Raw genomic sequence first — 17,674 nt, 5'->3', positions numbered from 1 at the left:
AGGGAGGAGGGGAGGAGGGGAGGAGGGGAGGAGGGGAGGAAGGGAGGAGGAGAGGAGGAGGGAGAGGCCCGAGCAGGGGGAGGGCCCGCCCCCGCCGCTCCCGCTGCCCCCCCGGGTCCCCGCCCCACCCAGCGGGCCCAGCTGGGTCTGCAGCCGTCAGCGCCAAGCGCGGCCCCGCGGCCCCGCCGAGGGATCGATAACTAATTTCATCGCGGCAGCCGCCCCAGTTTTTCCCCAATAATTGCGCGCCGGCAGCTGCAAGAGAGGCCCCCAGCCCGGTGCGAAGCCCCTCCCGCGCCGATCAATTGACACCATCACCGGGCGACGGGAAAACTCATTTTTCTTTCCCTCCCCGGCTCCGGGTGGGCGCAAACTGAGCTCTGCCAAGGGCCGGGGGCTGTGCGGGGCCGGGGCGGGGAGGGAGGGCAGGGCCCGGGGAGGGGGCGCGGACGCGGGTTTGGGAAAGAGGCTTGCGAGGAATCCGAGGAGGCGGGGTGCCTCAGTTTCTCCACGCTACCACAGGGGCGTGGCCGAAGGCCTCAGGGACCTGGGGTGCGGGTGGGGCAGTCCTGGCCCCTCTTAGCTGTTGGGATGGCGGACTGACTGGTGGGAGGAAGGGCTAAGTCAGGCGCCGCGGCCTGGACGAGTGGGCTCGACTCTGGACTCCCACCAGGGACCACTGTGTGACGTTGCATCCGTTCCTTCCCTTCGTCTCTTCCTCTCCGAACCTCAGTTTCCCCATCTTCCGAAAGGGGACTGGCATATCCTGGGCAGGCAGATGGTGGATCAGAGGTAGTGAGGTGCCCACAAGGAAATGCTCCCAACAGGGTGGCTTGGAGGAAATCCTTCCTCAGCACTCATGGAGGCCCCCTGTGGGCCGGGCACTGTTGTAGTCCGTGGGGATGGGGACCGAGCAGTGGCCACAGCTGACAAAGCCCCTACCCTTGTGGAAGTGACATTCTACTGAGGCCATGAACGTACAGTACCCAAGTAAGCAGTGAGAAGATGGCACATGCCACGGAGAAAAATGAAGCAAGGTTGACAGGACAGGGTGTGCCGTGCAAAGGCAATGCAGCCCCAGGACCCACGGTGGGCCTCGCCCCAGACCCTCCTTGCAAAGCTCTGAGCTGCTCACTCCCAAACTGCTGGTTGTTCAAGGTCATGGGAAACCTGCAGACTTGGCATTCTCCAAGGGGGGTGGGCAGGAGGAGGGAGAGCAAGAGGAAGGAGAAGCCAGGAGGTGGGGTGGGCCAGTCTCCCTCTGGGAGGGTCCATAAGAGGGCCAGAGAGAGAGAGAGAGGGGCTGGGGACTGGAGGGCACCAGGGGTGAGGGGGTACTGTCAGAGCTCCAGTGGACACGGTGTCCTGGAGGGTCAGGTCAAGAGAGACTTGGGCTGCTGGCTGGGCTCCAGCCGGGCCAGTGCGGCCCAGAGAAGGGCAGGGACTTGCCCAAGGCCACAGTACGTATGGAGGACAGAGATGGGCTCCTAGGTCCTGCCACCAGGCACAGAGAAGGGCAAGAGAGGCCAGAGAGGAAAGGAGGAAAGAGACTGATGGAGCGGGTGCACCGTTCTGTTTAGAGGGGCCAGGAGCCCCAGTGTGCTTCCCAGAGGCCAGCTAGAGCTTCCCGGGAGCACCATGGGTGGTGCTGGGACTTCTACAGGACTCAGCATGACTCAAAGGGCCCTGGGGAATGCATTCTGTTCCCCAGTCCCCCACCCCCCACCTGCCAGAATGACAGAGGCTCCCCAATGGAGGTGAGTAAGCTGGGCAGGGGTGGTGACCCAAGGCTGCTGGGGAAGTGGGGTGTTCCAGGGCTGAGCAAACCTCCTGACTCTCCCCCTGCCTCGGTTTCTTCCTCTTAAAAATGGAGCTGGTGGGGCTGGGCGCCGTGGCTCACGCCTGTAATCCCAGCACTTTGGGAGGCCGAGGCAGGCGGATCACGAGGTCAAGAGATCGAGACCAGCCTGGCCAACATGGCGAAACCCCGTTTCTACTAAAAAATACAAAAATTAGCAGGGCGTGGTGGCGCACGCCTGTATTCTGGAGGCTAAGGCACGAGAATCGCTTGAACCCAGGAGGCGGAGGTTGCAGTGAGCCAAGATCACACCACTGCACTCTAGCTTGGGTGACAGAGAGAGACTCTGTCTCAAAAAAAAATGGAGCTGGTGGTGAGGTGCTGAAGTTCTGTCAATCTTTCTTCCCTCCAAATTCCTGGCATGCCCGGCCCCACGTCTGGGTTGAGAGTAGTGACTCAGCAGAAAATGAAGGCTATTGCTGGCAACCAAATGAGGTTAGTGGGAGGACCGGCAGGATGCGGTGGGCTGGGATTCCAAACAGCGCATAGTTAGGTCTCACCCGCCTGTAGCCCCATCTATCCAACCACTTAACATTTACTCATCGTTCGGCAAATATTTAGTGAAGACCAACTGTGTGAGAGGCACTATGGAGGGAGTGGCTGTAAGGTCCCCCCTCTTCCCCATATCCTTCCTTTCCCCGCAACCCCCATGTTGCGATGAAAACCTTCATTTTCTTTTGGGGTATGGTCAAGGGAGGACTGGATGGGGAGTCAGGAATAGACTCAGGCCCGCTGGTGACCTAGGCAGGCCCCTTGCCTTCTCTGTGCCTTGGTGGACCGATGGTCTTTAGTGGACTCCGTGTCCTTCCTGAGAGAGGAGGACCCTGGATTAACAGTAGCTCTGGGCCGGGGGCCTCATCCCCAGATCTCATTCAGTCCCCATAAAGTGAGATGAAGGAATAGAGACCAAGACTCACCGAGGGTCCCATAGCCAGGAGGGGAAGAGGGCAGAGCTCAGGTCTGTCTGACCCCAGAGTCCTGCCCGCTTGTCTGAGCTGGAGGGGAAGGAGTGCCCGTCAGGAGAAACTTTCAGATCCTGGATAGATCCGGGATGTGGGGTAGGGACTAAGGTGCTCAGAGTCCCCTTGTCCTGCCCCTCAGTTAGTGGCTTTGACCACCAGCCATCTCAGAAAGGCTTCTGTTGGTCAGAGAAGCAGCTGCCCCAGAAGGCCATGCGGGGTGACCTTGGCTTCCTCGATGTTCCCTGGGCCAGCACAGGCACAGAACAAGCCTCCTTTTGTAAAGAGACTTGCACTCACTGGGTCAGCAGTGAGGCAGGGAGGACAGCCTCAGCTACGAGCACAGGTTTTTTAAGGCTGGTCCCCAACCCAGCTCTGCTGCCTGCTAGCACTGGGCCCCTGGGCAAGCTGCCTCCTCCCCTGAGCCTCAGGCTTCCCATCTGTAAAATGGGCACAGTGGCAATTCGGTAGACCCACTGTGCTAGATCCTGTGCTGAGCCCTCCCTGTATCTGCACACTGAGCCCTGCGAGCAGCATCCCCCTCTTCTATAACCCTTGTTCTTCTAGTCCTCGCCTCAGAGTCCAGCCATGGCAGCGGTTCTGCGCCACCTGACAGATCTCCATGCCTCCACTGCATCCAGAATGTAGCTCTGAATGCCCCATCTGGAGATATGGGATCCTGCCCACCCCGGCCCCAGACCAAGGGACACGTTTATGGCGAGGGAGGATCCCAGTGGGCACATGAGCGTGATGCCCACCAGTCTCACCCTGGAGCCTGGGCCTGATGGAATGTAGGGGCAGCCAGCTTGTGCCACATCCCGAGCACAGAGCCAACAGCCAGTCCCAGGTGCTGCATCCCCAGAAGCTGGAACACATGGTCCAGGGACAAGTTGTAGAAATAGGATTGCCCGACCGGGTGCGGTGGCTCACGCCTGTAATCCCAGCACTTTGGGAGGCCGAGGCGGGGCGGATCACGAGGTCAGGAGATCGAGACCATCTTGGCTAACACGGTGAAACCCTGTCTCTACTAAAAATACAAAAAATTGGCTGGGCGCGGTGGCGGGCGCCTGTAGTCCCAGCTACTCGGGAGGCTGAGGCAGGAGAATGGCGTGAACCCGGGAGGCAGAGCTTGCAGTGAGCCAAGATAGTGCCACTGCACTCCAGCCTGGGTGACAGAGCAAGACTCCATCTCAAAAAAAAAAAAAGAAAAAGAAAGAAATAGGATTGCCCGCCCCCCCCCCCCACCATGCCCCAGTGACCTCCTTGTGGATTTGTGCTTCTTGTCCCTGCAACTTTAGGTTTGTCAGATGAGAGGCCCCAGCTATCTGGGACAGGGGAGAGGGGAGAGGGGGCAGGGGAGAAGGGAAGTAGGGGAGGGCTCCACTGGGCACAGCGTGGATCTCATTGAACTCAAATCTGTGACTACATCTGTCACACTGGGGCCTTTGTGCCAGGGACCAGGGCCAACATGTAAAGAAAGGGGTTCCCACTGAGGCGGGGTTCTAAGCTCTTCTCGGTCACCCTCTAGCATGAAGTCTTTGCAGGTACTGCAGATGCCAGCACCTCAAAGGGGCCTCTGATGGGTGGACCCAGTGGGGGTCAGGGACGGGGCTGAATGCTGCAAGGCGGGGACTGTGTTGAGAAGCTCGCCTGAATGGCTTCAGACCTCTTAGCTTCACCTAATCCAGGCCCAGCTGCAGTAAACAGACCTCGCAGGCCGCGACAAGCTCCATGCGGCAGTAGGCTGACAATGGCCTGCCATAGGCCCCTGTGCTTGCCTCTCACTTCCAGTCCGGGGCTTTGCTGATGCCACAGTGTGGGATCCCCCCACCTCCGCCCCTCCACAGTAACCCACTCAGCAGTTACACACGCTCAACTGCAAGTGCAAAGGCGTGAACACCCTACAGGACAACGCTTCCTCAAAGGCAGCAGAGCCCTGGAAGCAATGGTCCCTCCTTTCTTCCCCTGGGCGGATGGTTCTGAGATGCATTTTGTAAGGCAGTTCCGGTGATCCTAGGGGATCTGGCACCCCGGCTTCCATAATGGTGAACTCAGCAATGCACGTTTGCATTGCCTTTTTTTTTTTTTTTTTATACAGTCTTGCACTGTCACCCAGGCTGGAGTGCAGTGGTGTGATCTCGGCTCACTGAAACCTCCATCTCCCAGGTTCAAGTGATTCTCCTGCCTCAGCCTCCCAAGTAGCTGGGATTACAGGCACCCGCTACCACACCCGGCTAATTTTTGTATTTTTAGTAGAGACGGGATTTCGCCATGTTGGCCAGGCTGGTAATTTTTGTCTCTTTACTAGAGGCGGGTTTTGCCATGTTAGCCAGGCTGGTCTCTAACTCCCGATCCCAAGTAATCTACCCGCCTCGGCCTCCCAAAATGCTGGGATTACAGGCGGAACCACTGTGCCTGGCCTTTGCATTGGTTTTCTTGCTGCTCCTGTTTTGCTCTCCCCCTCCCCATCCCTCACTCTTGCCCCTGGGAGTAGTCATCCCAAACAAGCTCCAAGTTCAACAGCCTTTCTTTGAGGCCTGCTTGCAGGGAGCCCAAACCAAAGCAGATGTTACAGGCTGAATTGTGCTCTTCCAAATTGATACGTTGAAGTCCTAACCCCAGGCCCTCAGAATGTGTCTGTATTTGGAGATAGGGTACTATGGTCTGAATGTTTGCATCCCACCAAAATTCAGGTTGGAACCTAATCTCAAATATGATGGTATTATGAGGTGGTGGCATTGGAGAGGTGAGAGGCTCTGCCCTTACTAATAAGATTAATGTCTGTATCAGTCTATTCTTGAATTTCTGTGAAGAAACACCTGAGACCAGGTAATTTATAAAGAAGTTTGATTGGCTCACGGCTCTGCAGGCTGTACAGGAAGCACACTGGCGTCTGCTCAGCTTCTGGGGAGGCCTCAGGAAGCTTCCAATAATGACGGAGGGTGAAGGGGGAACAGGTGTCTCACATAGCCAGAGTGGGAGCAAGAGAGAGTTGACAGGAAGGTGCCACACACTTTTAAACAACCAGATCCCACAAGAACCCACTCAGTATCAGGAAGACAGCACCAAGTCATGAGGGATCCATCACCGACCAAACACCTCCCATCAGGCCCCATCTCCAACTCTGGGGAGGCTGAGGCAGGAGAATCAGTTGAACCTGGGAGGCAGAAGTTACGGTGAGCCAAGATTGCACCATTGCACTCCAGCCTGTGCGACAGAGCCAGACTCTGTCTCAAAGAAAAAAAAAACATAAAAAAGAAAGAAATCATGGAGCACCTATTACCCTTCTTGCACAGGTTCCTGGGGAGCTCAGAGCCTATCTTTTGTAAGTGTCCTGAGCCTCTTGCAGGCCTTTCATGTGTGTTTCCTTCCTGGCTTCCTCCTATTTTTCTCACACCTCTGAACCTGCTGTCAGGTGAAGAATCAAGGTGGGCCCAAAATGTAAGAGCTCATGAATTTGATGGTGTTGGGGTGGCCTGGACAGTCCGGCCCTCAGGGGTGGGGAGCTGGGCAGAGAGGAAGGAGGGCATTCCAGGGGCCGGGGCCAGAAGCAGAGGGACTCCAGGCCCAGAGCAGGACTTCTAGGCTGAGGAAAGAGAGGCCGTGGGTGGGCAGAGGGTCCAGACCAGGACAGGGACAGAGGGTGTATCTGGAGGATCAGCCAGAAATAGCTCCCTCCAGAAAGCAGGCAGTGAGTTAGGGGTTGAGCTGCAAGGAGGAAGGGGAGGAGGGAGAGAATGGAGGGACTGGTGTCCAGTGAGACGACTCCTCCTATCCTGGCCTATTTCCCCAGGGGACACCCCTGGGAGGCTGTGATCCTCTCCTCCAGGCTACTTTCCCACTGGTGCCAGGATTCCCCCAGCGCCACACTGAGAACCCAGGAGAAGCATCACATTATATGAGAGATAAGAAATGAAGAGAGCGGGCAGGATTTCTGGTTGACAAAGGATATTTATTGAGGGTTTACTGGGTACAGGAGAAGGGCTGGATGGCTTGGGATGCAGAGAGAGACCCCTCCCCTGGGATCCTGCAGCTCCAGGTCCCTGTGGGTGGGGTGGGGGCTGGGAACCTATGAACATTCTGCAGGGCCCACTGTCTTCTCCACGGTGCTCCCTTCATGCGTGACCTGGCAGCTGTAGCTTCTGCGGGACCTCCACTGCTCGGGCGTCAGGCTCAGGTAGCTGCTGGCCGCATACTTGCTGTTGCTCTGTTTGGAGGGTGTGGTCATCTCCACGCCCTGGGTGATGGGGGTACCATCTGCCTTCCAGGTCACCCTCAAGCTTCCCGGATAGAAGTCATTCATGAGACACACCAGTGTGGCCTTGTTGGCTTGGAGCTCCTCAGAGGACGGCGGGAACAGAGTGACCAAGGGGGCTGCCTTGGGCTGAGCTGTGTGGACAGAGGAGGGGGTGAGAGATGGCAGAGGCAGTGTGGGGTGTTGTGGAGCGCCTCTCTCTCTCTAAAGTCTCTGGGAGGGTTCATGGTGTGACCGTCTGGTCCACCCAGGGCCTCTCCTTCCCTCCTCATTCCCTCCTTTCCACTGGAGCCCTCTGGAGAGCAGACAGCCCCACGCCTTCTTAGGAGCCCTTCCCAAGTCACCTTTCCCAGGTATCCTGGCCCAGCCCTTTCCTCTGCAGCCTCGGTTTCCCCGTGTGTACCCAGGGCAGGCTGTGCTCCCTCCTTCCTGGTTTCTGGAGTCTGAGTTTGGAATCTGGGGGTCTCCCCCACAGCACATGAAACTGACCTGGCAGGGTGTGGGGAGGCCCAAGCCTGGCATGGCCTGGAGCTTCCTGTCCCCTGGGGCACCAGGCTGTGCCCCAGCCTGGCCCACTCAGCTCTCCTGGTGAAGCGTGGGTTTCACCCAGACACACCCTGGAGCTCTGCCGTCGCCCCTGTCCCCACCAGCCCTACCACAGGATCCTTCACAGCAGCTGGGTTCTTGGGGCTGCTTCCCCAGACTCTGGGGCACCGCAGCCCCCATGCCCACCCCAGCAGCCTCTGATGCCCTTGGACTTCACCTGGTGATCGTGAAGTTCTCTGCACCCCCGTTTACTCCCCGTTAGTCAACTTCTAAGTCTAAGGTGCCCTTCCTCAAATGAAGGTGGGAGGTTGACCCATGAACAGAGAGACACCAGGTCCCAGAGGTGACAGGGCTCCAGGGACAGCCACATCTCTGCCCTAACAGACCGTCTCCTTTCTGGTGACTGTCCTGGGACAGCTGGGCTCTGGGACTTCACCCAGTCTCACCCATCCCTTTGTGTCCACATGACCTCAAGACCCAGCACAGGCCACAGAGCTGCAGCCTAGACCCAGAGCCCTCTCTGTGCCCTCCATTGGTCTCCCCTGGGGGTGACCCCTGTGTCCCCAGGCCCCCGTGTGGCCCTCCCAGGCTGGATGGGCATCCAGCCCTCAGCCTAGACCCTGGGGTCTCAGGACTGTCTCTAAGGCCACTGCAGAGCCCCTCATCAGAACCAGCCTCTGTCCCTCATTCAGACATCTGCCCTGGGAGAGGGGAGGAGCCCTGACCCCGCCCAATCCCAGCCCAGGCCCCGGGACCAGGCTGTGTCCCGCTGTTGGAACCTGAAGGTGGCTGCTCCCACTGTGGGGGCCCTTCCTGCCATTATCCCGAGACTAACGCACCTCCTCCAGGCCCCATGGACAAAGGTAGGAGTCAGTGCTTAAGGCTGGGAGGGCAGAGGGGAAGAAGCCCCAGAGAGAGAAAACACATTTTCCAGAGATAGGAGAGGGTGGGACAGGCTGGGAAGTTAGAGCCACTTACTTAAAACAGTGAGCTGGGTCCCGCTGCCAAACACATGCGTCACTGAATTATGCTTGGATTGAAACCCCCGGGGCCAGCACCTGGGGCCAGTCCAGGAGCCGCGCTGGAGCAGGAACCTGCTGGGTGTGAGGGGCACAGGGCTGCAGTGTGAAGGCTGTGACCTGGGCACAGGGCAGGGGGGTGGCCAGTATCCCAGTAGTGTCCTCCAGTAGTGTCTCTGTGCCTGTCCCTTCTCTGAGGCAGGGGCTGCCCACAGCCTTGGAGTCACCCCAGTGTGTGTCCCCCTCTCTGAAGCTGTTGGTGCTGATGGCAACGCTGGGCCCAGTAGGTCCCAGCAACTCCATGAGTGACACATCCCCTCAGGCAGCTGTGTGGTGTGGCTGAGGAGTCCTGAGCTGGCTCGGACCTGCCCAACCTCACTTGGCCTCATTTTAAGAGCCTCTGAAATCCGCCACAAGTGTCCCCAGTCAAGCCAGGCTGACTTCCTCCCCGGACCAGGCCACTGGGTCATTCCTGACTCAAGAGGAGAGTCCTCTGCTTTTAGATCTATCCATGGAGATGCAGCTCAGTCCCACTTTGTTCATGAAGCCTTTTCTGATCTCTCAGATCACTCATTCCGTCTGTCCATCCATCTATATATTGTCCATCTATGCATCTGTCCATCTGTGCATCTGTCTTTGCATCCATCTATCATCTGTCCATTCGTCCATCCACCTACCTGTCTGTCCATCCATCTATAGATCCATCCTGTCTACCAGGCACTGTTTCATGTGCTGGGGACATGGTGTGGTCCCCCAGGCTCTCACCCCCATCTCTCCCAGGTCATGGCCAACAAGGCCCTCCTCATGGTCATGTCCAAGGTCCTTCTGCTGTACCTGGTGTCTCCGCTGGATGTGACACGGGGCTGGCCTCTCTTTCCAGTGACTCTTTTCCCCTTGGGGTCTGAGAGTCCCCTTTCCTCTTCCCCTGGCATCTGTTTCTCAATGGCCCATGCCTGGCTGCTGACTCCCCAGACCCCCACCCAGACCTCTTTCTTAGCCATCTTCACACTCTGTGGCCCCCACCACTGCCCACATGGTGAGGCTGGGGTCTATCCCAGCTCCAAACCCTCTCAGCTCCTCAAGTGCCTACTGACCACGCCCAGTGGGCTACCCAACAGGAGTCTCAAACTAATCATGTCCAGAGGAGATGACCATCTTCCCCCAGCCCAGCTCATTCTCCATCTTCATCTCATCACAATGACCATGGGCGGTCTCAACCCCTCGGCCAGAAACCTGGAGTCCCTGGACTCAGTCACCTCGCCTCCCACACTGAAATGGCTTCTGCATACTTAGCTACTGCATTTAGGCATTCTTTTTTTTTTGAGACAGAGTCTCGCTCTGTTGCCTAGGCTGGAGTGCAGTGGTGTTATCTAGGCTCACTGCAACCTCCGCCTCCTGAGTTCCTGGGTTCAAACAATCCTCATGCCTCAGCCTCCCGAGTAGCTGGGACTACAGGTGTGCACCACCACACCCAGCTAACTTTTCTATTTTTTATAGAGACAGGGTTTCACCATGTTGGCCAGGCTGGTCTCGAACTCCTGACCTCAAGTGATCCACCCACCTCGGCCTCCCAAAGTGCTGGAATTACAGGTGTGAGCCACCACACCTGGCCCCCCAAAAATCTTTACTCTTTTAAAATTATGAGAATATAATATTTAAGATAATTAAGCAATAGAGAAGTGCATTTAAGAAGTGTAATATTGGGCCAGGCGTGGTGGCTCATGCCTGTAATCCTAGCACTTTGGGAGGCCGAGGCAGGTGGATTGCCTGAGCTCAGGAGTTCCAGACCAGCCTGGGCAACATGGTGAAACCCCATCTCTAATAAAATACAAAAAAAAAAAAATTACCCAGGCGTGAGTGTGCGCCTGTAGTCCCAGCTACTCAGGAGGCTGAGGCAGGAGAATTGCTTGAACCTGGGAGGCGAAGGGTGCAGTGAGCCAAGATCGTGCCGTGGGACTCCAGCCTGGCAACAAAGCGAGACTCTATCTCAAAAAAAAAAAAAAAAAAGAAGTGTAATATTGGCCGGGAACGGTGGCTCACACCTGTAATTCCAGCACTTTGGGAGGCCAAGGCGGACAGATCATGAGGTCAAGAGATCAAGACCATCCTGGCCAACATAGTGAAACCCTGTCTCTACTAAAAATACAAAAATTAGCTGGGCGTAAGGCCGGGCACGGTGGCTCACGCCTGTAATCCCAGCACTTTGGAAGGCTGAGGCGGGCGGATCATGAGGTCAGGAGATCGAGACCATCCTGCCTAACGCGGTGAAACCCCGTCTCTACTAAAAATACAAAAAAAAAAAAAAAATGGCTGGGCGTGGTGGCGGGCGCCTGTAGTCCCAGCTACTCGGGAGGCTGAGGCAGGAGAATGGCATGAACCCAGGAGGCGGAGGTTGCAGTGAGCTGAGATCGAGCCACTGCACTCCAGCCTGGGTGCCAGAGCAAGACTCTGTCTCAAAAAAAAAAAAAAAATTAGCTGTGCGTGGTGGCATGCACCTGTAGTCCCAGCTACTCTGGAGGCTGAGGCAGGAGAATTGCCTGAACCTGGGAAGCAGAGGTTGCAGTGAGGCAAGATCGTGCCACTGCACTCCAGCCTGGCAACAGAGCAAGACTCTGTCTCCAAAAAACAAAAAAAAAGAGAAGTGTCATATTGATCTCTCCCTCTCTATCCTACTACATACAGTCCCATTTCCTTTTATGTTTTGAAACGGAATTTCACTCTTGTTGCCCAGGCTAGAGTGCAATGGTGCCATCTCGGCTCACCGCAACCTCCACGTCCTGGGTTCAAGTGATTCTCCTGCCTCAGCCTCCCGAGTACCTGGGATTACAGGCATGTGCCACCACACCTGGCTAATTTTTTCTATTTTCAGTAGAGACGGTGTTTCTCCATGTTTGTCAGGCTGGTCTCGAACTCCCGACCTCAGGTGATCCGCCCACCTTGGCCTCTCAAAGTGCTGGGATTATAGGCGTGAGCCACCACACCCAGCTCCATTTTTATAATTGCAGTAAAACATACATAGCATCAATATTTCCACTTTAACTATTTTTAAACGTAGAGCTCCGTGGCACTAAGTACATTCACACCGTTGGGCAACCTTCACCACCATCCATCTCCAGAACTCTTTCATCTTCCCAAAAAGACACTCTAAACCATTAACTACAGCCGCCCATTCTTCCCTCCCCCTCGCCCTGCTAACCTCGAATCTACTTTTTGTCCAAGTGAATTTGCCTATTCTAGGTACCTCATAGAAGTGGATTCAAATGACATTTGTCCTTTTGTGTCTGGCTTATTTCACTAAGTATAATGTCTTCAAGTTTCATCCATGTTGTAGAAGATTTTTGAAATTAATTTTAAAATAATTAACATTTAAAACCTATTAAGACCTATTAAAAGTAGTATAGGCTAAGCAGGGTGGCTCAAGTCTGTAATCCCAGCACTTTGGGAGGCCAAGGCGGGTGGATGGCTTGAGCCCAGGGGTTCAAGACCAGCCCAGGCAACATGGCAAAACCTCATCTCTACAAAAAATTATCCCGGTGTGGTAGCGCATGCTTGTAGTCCCAGCTACTTGGGACGCTGAGGCAGGGATATTGCTTGAGCCCAGCAGTTGGAGGCCAGCCCGGGCAACATAGTGAGACCCCCATCTCTAAAAAAATAAAAACAAATAAATGTACAACTAAACATAAAAAGTGATACACAATATGTTTCTTAAAAACAATGAAAATATCTTTTAATAAGCTATGAATAGAAGAGACATTTATTTGATAGGAGATATTTACCAGAATTCTGCAGTAATAATCACTTTTTTTTTTTTTTTTTTTGAGACAGGGTCTCCCTCTGTCACCCAGGCTAGAGTGCAGTGGTGGGATCTCAGCTTACTGCATCCTCAACCTCTGAGGCTTAAGCAATCCTCTCACCAGCCTCCTAAGTAGCTGGAACCACAGGCAAGTGCCACCATGACTAGCTAGTTTTTATAATTTTTGTAGAAATGAGGTCTTGCTGTGTTGCTCAGGCTGATCTCAAACTCCTGGGCTCAAACAATCCCACCTCAGCCTCCCAAAGTTGTGGGATTACAGGCATGAGCCACTGCACCTGGCCCATAGTATTTCTAAAGATTATAAAAACTCATATTCATACCCCCGCAGCATAATACTTTTTTTTTTTTTTTTTTTGAGTGGGAGTCTTGTTCTGTCATCCAGGCTGGAATGCAGTGGTGCCATCTCAGCTCACTGCAACCTCCACCTCCTGGATTCAAGCGATTCTCCTGCCTCCCTCCCCAGTAGCTGGGACTATAGGCTCGCGCCACCACACCCTGCTAATTTTTGTATTTTTAGTAGAGACAGAGTTTTGCCATGTTGGCCAGGATGGTCTCGATCTTCTGACCTCGTGATCTGCCCACCTTGGCGTCCTAAAGTGCTGGGATTACAGGCGTGAGACACAGCACCTGGCCCACAGTATTTCTATAAGATTTCTAAAGATTCTAATATAAAAACGTATATTAATAGCCCCCCCCAACATAATACCATTTTTATTATCTGTGTCTCCCTCCACCTGTCACCCGTCCCTTGTGGAGACCCCTTGGGCCTTCCCCATCCCAGTCTCTGTTCTGTAGGCATCACCCTGCATGTGGCTGTCTCCTCACCCAGCCCCCACTCCTTGTAGACTTGAATTGGGGCAAATCTAGATCCTTTGGGACCTCAGCCCCAGCACAGAGCCTGACCCTGATGGGGAGTCCTTGCCCAGAAGTCCGTGCAGGACACTGCCACCTCACCCCGCCTCCATGGCTGGGCTCCTGGTGTGGGTCAGGTCGGCTGCCACTGCTGGAGCTCCCACCACAGCCACCCCAGCATCCTCTGGGTGGGTGGGAGTCTGAAGGCCCTCACCAATCAGGGCCCCTCGGATTGCAGAAGGGGAAACTCAGGCCCGGTGTGGTGGCTCACGCCTGTAATCCCAGCACTTTGAGAGAAGGCTGAGGTGGGCGGATCACCTGAGGTCTGGAGTTCGAGACCAGCGAGGTCTGGAGTTCGAGACCAGCCTGGCCAACATGGTGAAACCCTGTCTCTACTTTAAAAATACACAAAATTAGCCAGGTGTGGTGGCAGGCGCCTATAATCCCAGCTACTCCGGAAGCTGAGGCAGGAGAATCTCTTGAACCTGGGAGACGGAGTTTGCAATGAGCCGAGATCTTGCCATTGCACTCCAGACTGGGCGACAAGAGTGAAACTCCGTGAAACTTTGTTTGAAGAAGAAAAAAAAGGGAAACTCAGGCCCCAGAGGTGCATGTGTCAGCTCGATCAGCTTCGAGGATGGGACAGGGGAGAGCTAGAGGCCGTCCAGCTTGGGCCTTAGAATCCGTGCCCATGAGCTGAGTGACTTGGACGGGTCGCCTCACCTTTCTGGGCTCTATCCCCATCTGCACAAAGGGGATCACAGCAGGACCTGCCTATGGGGCCACCAAGAGGGAGGTTCTGCCCCTGAAATGATTATCGCCTGTGGGGTATAACGTGCACCAGTGATGAACAGGCTGTTGTGTCCCAAATGGTCATAAATGGACCCAGATACTTGGTGCTTTGTGCTGGGACCTTCCACCACACGCAGAGTGGTGGCAAGGGCTGAGGTCACACAGGGAGTTGTGGCCTCCTAAGAGCTTCTCCTGGGCTTTTTCTTTGGAGGCACTTGCACCCTGGATAAGCTTGGGTCTTCTAGGGGCTGGTTTCAGGAGGCGATGCTGGCTGAGGTCTAGTGACCCAGGGACTCCAGGAAAGGCCCCTCACACCTCAGCTGGAGCTCCAGGGAGTGGCCCCTGCCCAGTGAGGGTGGGAGTGGACAGGTGACATAGGCCAAGGGGAAAAGAGGAGGGGGAGGAGGAGAGGGGAGGAGGAGGAGTGGAGGAGGAGGAGTGGGAGGAGGGAGAGGCCTGGGCACCCTTCAGGGATAGCGGCCACCACTCCTGTGGATGTCCTGCCCCTGCCTCCAGTCCTACCCTACCCCAAGGACTAGGGGGAGGTGAGGGAGACATTCACCTTGGTACCAAATGTTAAGTGGGGGAAGAAATCTCAGGAATCAAGATAAATATTTTAATATGACATTAAGCAATAAAAAGTAATTCAAACAAAGATGGACAAAATCTTAACACTTTAGTTAAAATCAGTGTGCCTGTGCCTCCCCTCCAGGGGTTAACCTTCCTCCTCACCCCTCTGGCTTGTCTCCCCTTGGTCATCCTTTCCTGCCTCTGCCACCTAGACCCCCACATCCCCTGGAATCTCTCACCCCTTACCTGCCCCACCGGCTCCTCAGGCTGGACCGGCTGCTTCCTCCAGGGGCTCCAGGGCGCAGGGCCCTGCTCTGCGGTGCAGCTGTTGGGCGCAGCAGGCCATGGGTTACCACGGCCAGACCCAGCAGCAGCAGGGGCCAGCGCTGCCTGAGGTTGGGGCCTGGCTCACCAGGGCCCTCAAGGCCCCCCTGGCCTGTCCCTGACCTCATCAGCCCTCAGGGTCGGAGGCCCTTGTGGCCTGACTTGCAGCGTGGGCTCCCTAGAGAGTGGTGCCCTGGTCCCTCTCGCTGGCAGCAGCTGTCCCAGTGCACCCCAGTCCCTGTGGCCCCATCCTCATCCTCTGGTCCCTACCCCCAGCCAGGCCCCTTCCAGAGTCCATGACCGTTACCCCTGGGGTTCTATCCCAGAGGCACATCTGCCAACTGCTCTGCTGTGGTCAGGATCCAGGGCTCAACTGCCTCCCACACCTGTCAGCTTGGCCTTGCCCCTGGGGCCCTGGGTGCTTTGTTTGGGGACCTCCCACCACAGGCAGAGGGTCGGCAAGGGCTGAGGTCACACAGGGAGGTCGGCTGCACCGTGGCCCCCCAAGACCTTCCCTTGGGGCTTTCCTTTGGAGGCACCTGCACCCTGGACGGGCTTGAGTCCCCTCGGGGCTGGTCCCAGGAGGTGATGCACCTGACTTCCCTCCTTCCCCACTTCCCCCAGGGCGTCCTGGGTCTGTGGAGCATCTCACTGGGGTCCGGAGAGCTGCCCAGCAGGAGTTCCCCAGGGCTTGAGCTCAGGGGGCTGGGCTGAGGCTCCTCCAACCAGCCCTGGAGGGAGGTGTGGTTAGAGAGGAGGAAACAGGTTTGGGTTTAGCCAGAAGCCACTCAACGGTTCAAGTCCAGGAATCGTGAGATAAGAATGAAAATGCTGTTTAATGCACCATGTTCAGCACCTCATGGACCTCATATCGCACAGTCACACATACACACCAACCACCCCAGCTTCCTGAAGGTATAATTGACAAAACTGTATGTATTTACCACCTACAATGCGATGCTTTGCCACATTGCAAAATGATTAAATCAAGCTGACACGCACGTCCGTCACCTCCCATACTTATGCTTTTGTAGTGAGAACATGGAAGATCTAATCTTAGCAATTTTCCAGTATACATTAAGTGTAGACTCCATGTTGTACGATACATCCCCAGAGTTCATACTTATAGATTTCACTCAGAGGCCAGTAGCTTCCTCCCGAGCAGTGAGTGCATCTTGTCATGGCTTCTGACAGGCCCCGGGTCCTCTCCCAGCCCAGCATCTCCGACCTCTCCCAACATCTCGGGACCCTGTGCTTTGGTGTTGAGGGAGCAGTGGCAGTCAGGAGGGACTGCGAACCTGTGCTGGGCGACCAGGGCCAGGCTCTTTTGCTGGTGCTGCCAGAGACGCCTCGGGTCACCCAAGAGTCTCAGGTTCCTCTCCTTCCTCCAGAGGTGGGGCTGGAAATGCTGCTGGCTCTGCTCACTTTCCAGGGCTGGGTTGAGGTTGGTGTTGGGAGATAATGCATGTCAAAGTGTTGTTTTCTTCATCTGTAAAAAAGTAGTAACATACACACAACCTAAAATTTATCATCTTTTTTTTTTTTTTTTTGAGAGTCTTGCTCTGTCGCCAGGCTGGAGTGCAGTGCGGTGTGATCTCAGCTCACAACCTCCGACTCCCTGGTTCAAGCAATTCTCCTGCCTCAGCCTCCCGAGTAGCTGGGATTACACCACGACAAGCTAAATTCTGTATTTTTAATAGAGATGGGGGTTCCACCATGTTGGCCAGGCTGGTCTCAATCTCCTGACCTCATGATCCACCCGCCTGGGCCTCCCAAAGTGCTGGGATCACAGATCTGAGCCACTGCGCCTGGCCCATCTTGACCATTTTTAAGTACACAGTTCAGTGGCATTAACTACATTCACAATGTCGTGCAACCATCACCACCATCCATTTCTAGATTTTTCTTTTTTGAGAGTCTTGCCCTGTTGCCCAGGCTGGAGTGCACTGGTGCAATCTCAGCTCATGGCAATCTCTTCCTCCTGGGTTCAAGCGATTTTCCTGTCTCAGCCTCCTGAGTGGCTGGGATTACAGGCGCCCACCACCATGCCAGCTAATTTTTGTCTTATTAGTAGAGATGGGGTTTCAGCATGTTGGTCAGGCTGGTCTCGAACTCCTGACCTCTGATCCGCCTGCCTTGGCCTCCCAAAGTGCTGGGTTTATTTTACAGGTGTAAGCCATCGCAACTGGCTTTTTCTTTTTTTTTTGAGACAGAGTCTCACTCTGTTGCCCAGGCTGGAGTGCAATGGCATGTCTAGATCTTTTTCATCTTGCAAAACTCAAATTCTGTCCCCATTCAACACTAACTTCCCATTCCTCCCTCCCCCAGCCCCTGGCACCCACCATGCTAGTTCCCGTCTTTATATTTGGCTACTCTGGGTACCTCCTATCGGTGAGACCATACATTACTTGTCCTTTGAAAGTCCTTTTTAAACTGGAAAGTGCTGCATGTACAATACCTTCAGGGGCTTCTTATCATTATTATTATTATTATTATTATTATTATTATTATTTTGAGATAGTTTCACTCTGCTGCCCAGGCTGGAGTGCAATGGTGCTATCTCAGCTCACTGTGGCCTCTGCCTCCTGGGTTCGAGCAATTCTCCTGCTTCAGCCTCCCAGGTAGCTGGTCTACAGGTGCCCGCCATCATGCTAAATTTTTGTGTTTCTAGTAGAGACGGGCGTT

At 55.1% G+C, this 17,674-nt stretch overlaps 1 protein-coding gene across 2 annotated transcripts; it reads right to left on the bottom strand.

The window, feature by feature from the left end:
- Window positions 1-6,748: 6,748 nt before the first annotated feature.
- IGLL1 (immunoglobulin lambda like polypeptide 1) lies at window positions 6,749-15,218 on the bottom strand. 2 transcript variants are annotated; one of them, XM_055251842.2, is made up of 3 exons: window positions 14,912-15,218; window positions 8,597-8,715; window positions 6,749-7,206 (listed from the first exon to the last, which is right to left on the bottom strand). In XM_055251842.2, exons 1-3 carry the CDS (start codon window positions 15,115-15,117, stop codon window positions 6,887-6,889), a joined length of 645 nt encoding a protein of 214 aa, XP_055107817.2. In that variant the 5' UTR covers window positions 15,118-15,218; the 3' UTR covers window positions 6,749-6,886. The 2 variants fall into 2 exon arrangements, with proteins under 2 accessions (XP_055107817.2, XP_055107818.2); XM_055251843.2 differs by having other exon boundaries at window positions 8,597-8,712.
- Window positions 15,219-17,674: the final 2,456 nt, after the last annotated feature.

The sequence above is a fragment of the Symphalangus syndactylus genome, chromosome 18 (assembly GCF_028878055.3).
Source record: "Symphalangus syndactylus isolate Jambi chromosome 18, NHGRI_mSymSyn1-v2.1_pri, whole genome shotgun sequence".
In the NCBI taxonomy this organism is placed as follows: domain Eukaryota; kingdom Metazoa; phylum Chordata; class Mammalia; order Primates; family Hylobatidae; genus Symphalangus; species Symphalangus syndactylus.
This window is presented reverse-complemented; position numbering and strand designations above follow the sequence as displayed.